The following is a 2,323-nucleotide window of genomic DNA, read 5'->3' as shown; positions in this document are numbered from 1 at the left end:
GCATTCCTGTGGACGGCAAAGTAAGAATTTCATTGTACAGGGAAACGTGTTTCTGTACTGTGCATATGACAATAAACCCTTTGACCTTTGACCTAACTGCTAGGTGGAACAGTGCTGCCTTGACATATGAAATGACTGGTTGTGTACCTGAAGACTTAAAAACAGTGCTGCCTTGACATATGAAATGAACGCACAGAAAACTTGGACTGGTTGTGTACCTGAAGACTTAAGTTTGTTGTTTTAGTTTCTATTTATTTACAGCAGAAGTGTAAATTTGCTTAACAAGATAGACAACAGTGTCATTATGTTGCAGGAGACTGTCATGATATCCAGCGTTTTCATAGTGGCAGTTGTTTTGGAATAGCAGCTCTCATGTTTATTTGACCTTATTGATAACTAAATGCTTGTTTCTTCCAGCTGAATTTGAAGTTGGAGTCGTGCGGGGCGAACACAGGGAACATCCGCCGCTGCCTTGCCCATGGAATGTTTGTCAGTGCTGCGGAGCTACAGCTTGATGGCAGCTATTTAGCGCTGGACACCCACCAGCCTGTGGCAATCCACCCCTCCTCTGTTCTTTTCCAGGCCAAGCCAGCATACGTGGTCTTCAATGAGCTGCTGCAAACCTCCCACTGCTACATGAGAGACCTCTGTTTGGTAGATGCGGACTGGCTGCTGGATGCTGCACCAGAGTATTTTGGCCGCAAACTCCACCCTGTCAAGAGATAGCCAAGAGGGAAGCAGAAGGCAATGAAGGCAATCTCTCTTAACAAAGCCAAATTTGGATCAAGATTTCACAGAAGAAAGATTTCAGTGTAGTAGACTTCTCTGGATTTCACTACCTCCTGGCATGTGTCACTTCAGCAGAAATCTGTGTTGGTTCTTCCTGATAGGATTTTATCTGCCATTCAGTTATGTCTTTAACGGTTAGTTTTTTCAACACTTGCTTGCATTTTAACAGCATAGATGACCTCACTGGAGCATAGCTCCTGAAATAAGCAGAGCAATAATCTCGAAATGATTTACCTGTTCATTCTTTGTTCAGAATCAAAACTAACTAAAGTGCTAGTCTCCTTGTGTTAATTTCATAAAATACTGCACTAATTGTTCAGCCACCTTCTCACCAAGGTAATTCAGAGTCACTAAAGACTGCTTAGTTGTTCTTTTCTGTTGTTTTGAACACTGCTGAAGCGATAACTGATCTCTGCCTGTAAAATGTTTCATGTTTATACAAAGGGGTCAAAGAATTTTATATATGCAAGAACAGTCGAGTTTTCTTAATCTGAGATTATGTAATAAAGAGAAAACATGAAAATGACCCAAGTGAGAATTAAAGTACAAGGTCTTTGTGGCACCGTGATATGACATCACTCCTACAGTACGTCTACCTGCAAGCACTTGTTTTATTGGCTTGCGCATGCCCTTTTTCCCAACTTTCCCAAACACATGCACGTTGGAAGTAGCATGCCCTATTCTCCAGGTTCTACTCTTTGCTGTCATATGTTGACAGACCCTTACTCAGCACCTACACAGACTAACCACAGACATATGCTGAGAACAGTGTATGCAATGCATGGAGATTATAGTCAATGATCTGATCACTCAGGTCTTTCATACTTTGTACAATGTAAATTACACCACGTTTAGGATTAGGGTGGATGCTCTTGTCTTTTTTTACACTGGACTCAGGATTGTACAATATATACTGTAATATGAAGATGTTTCTAACTTTACAAAATATCAAACACCAAATGCATCTGAGGTTGCTGAAGAGAACTGTCAAATTGGAAGTTACAGAGTTTATGTGTTTAGCGATTGAATGTCCCTGATATCATGGTTCTTTCAAAGGAAAGAGCATTTAAGATCTGCATGTAGCATTATAAAGTCTGAATGCATGCCTTTGATGACTTTATTATGAGTATATTTAATATGATTTGTTAGCCTCACATAACCACAGTTATGATTTCTAATAAAGACAAATTCACTTCTGCAGAGCACAAATCTCCATGTGGAGCGTAAAGACTGAAAGCGGTACAGGGGAATTTTCCACAGTTTTGATACAGTGAATGTCCCAGATGTGTGAGTGAAGAGTGGAAAGGCTGTTGGTCCAGATGACATACCCGTGGAGATGTGGAAGTGTCTAGGAGAGACAGCAGTGGAGTTTCTATCTAGTTTGTTCAACAAGATTTTAGAGAGTGAGAAGATGCCTGAGGAATGGAGGAGAAGTGTACTAGTGCCGATCTTTAAGAACAAGGGTGATGTGCAGAGTTGTAGCAACTACAGAGGTATAAAGTTGATGAGCCACACAATGAAGCTATGGGAAAGA

The 2,323-nt window shown here is 40.8% G+C and overlaps 1 protein-coding gene across 3 annotated transcripts in view; it reads left to right on the top strand.

Annotated features, from left to right (window-relative positions):
- dhx33 (DEAH (Asp-Glu-Ala-His) box polypeptide 33) overlaps positions 1-1,483 on the top strand; it is a 10,679-nt gene extending 9,196 nt beyond the window's left edge. For all 3 annotated transcript variants that reach the window (XM_020612408.1, XM_020612407.1, XM_020612406.1), the window contains exon 12: positions 418-1,483. In XM_020612408.1, the coding sequence (XP_020468064.1) occupies positions 418-726 (309 nt within the window). In that variant the 3' untranslated portion in view covers positions 727-1,483. The remainder of the gene's footprint in view (positions 1-417) is intronic.
- The last annotated feature ends 840 nt before the right edge of the window (positions 1,484-2,323 follow it).

Source organism: Monopterus albus, unplaced genomic scaffold, assembly GCF_001952655.1.
Source record: "Monopterus albus unplaced genomic scaffold, M_albus_1.0 scaffold124.1, whole genome shotgun sequence".
In the NCBI taxonomy this organism is placed as follows: domain Eukaryota; kingdom Metazoa; phylum Chordata; class Actinopteri; order Synbranchiformes; family Synbranchidae; genus Monopterus; species Monopterus albus.
Note: the sequence above shows the minus strand (reverse complement) of the source record. Positions and strands in the feature narration are given on the sequence as shown.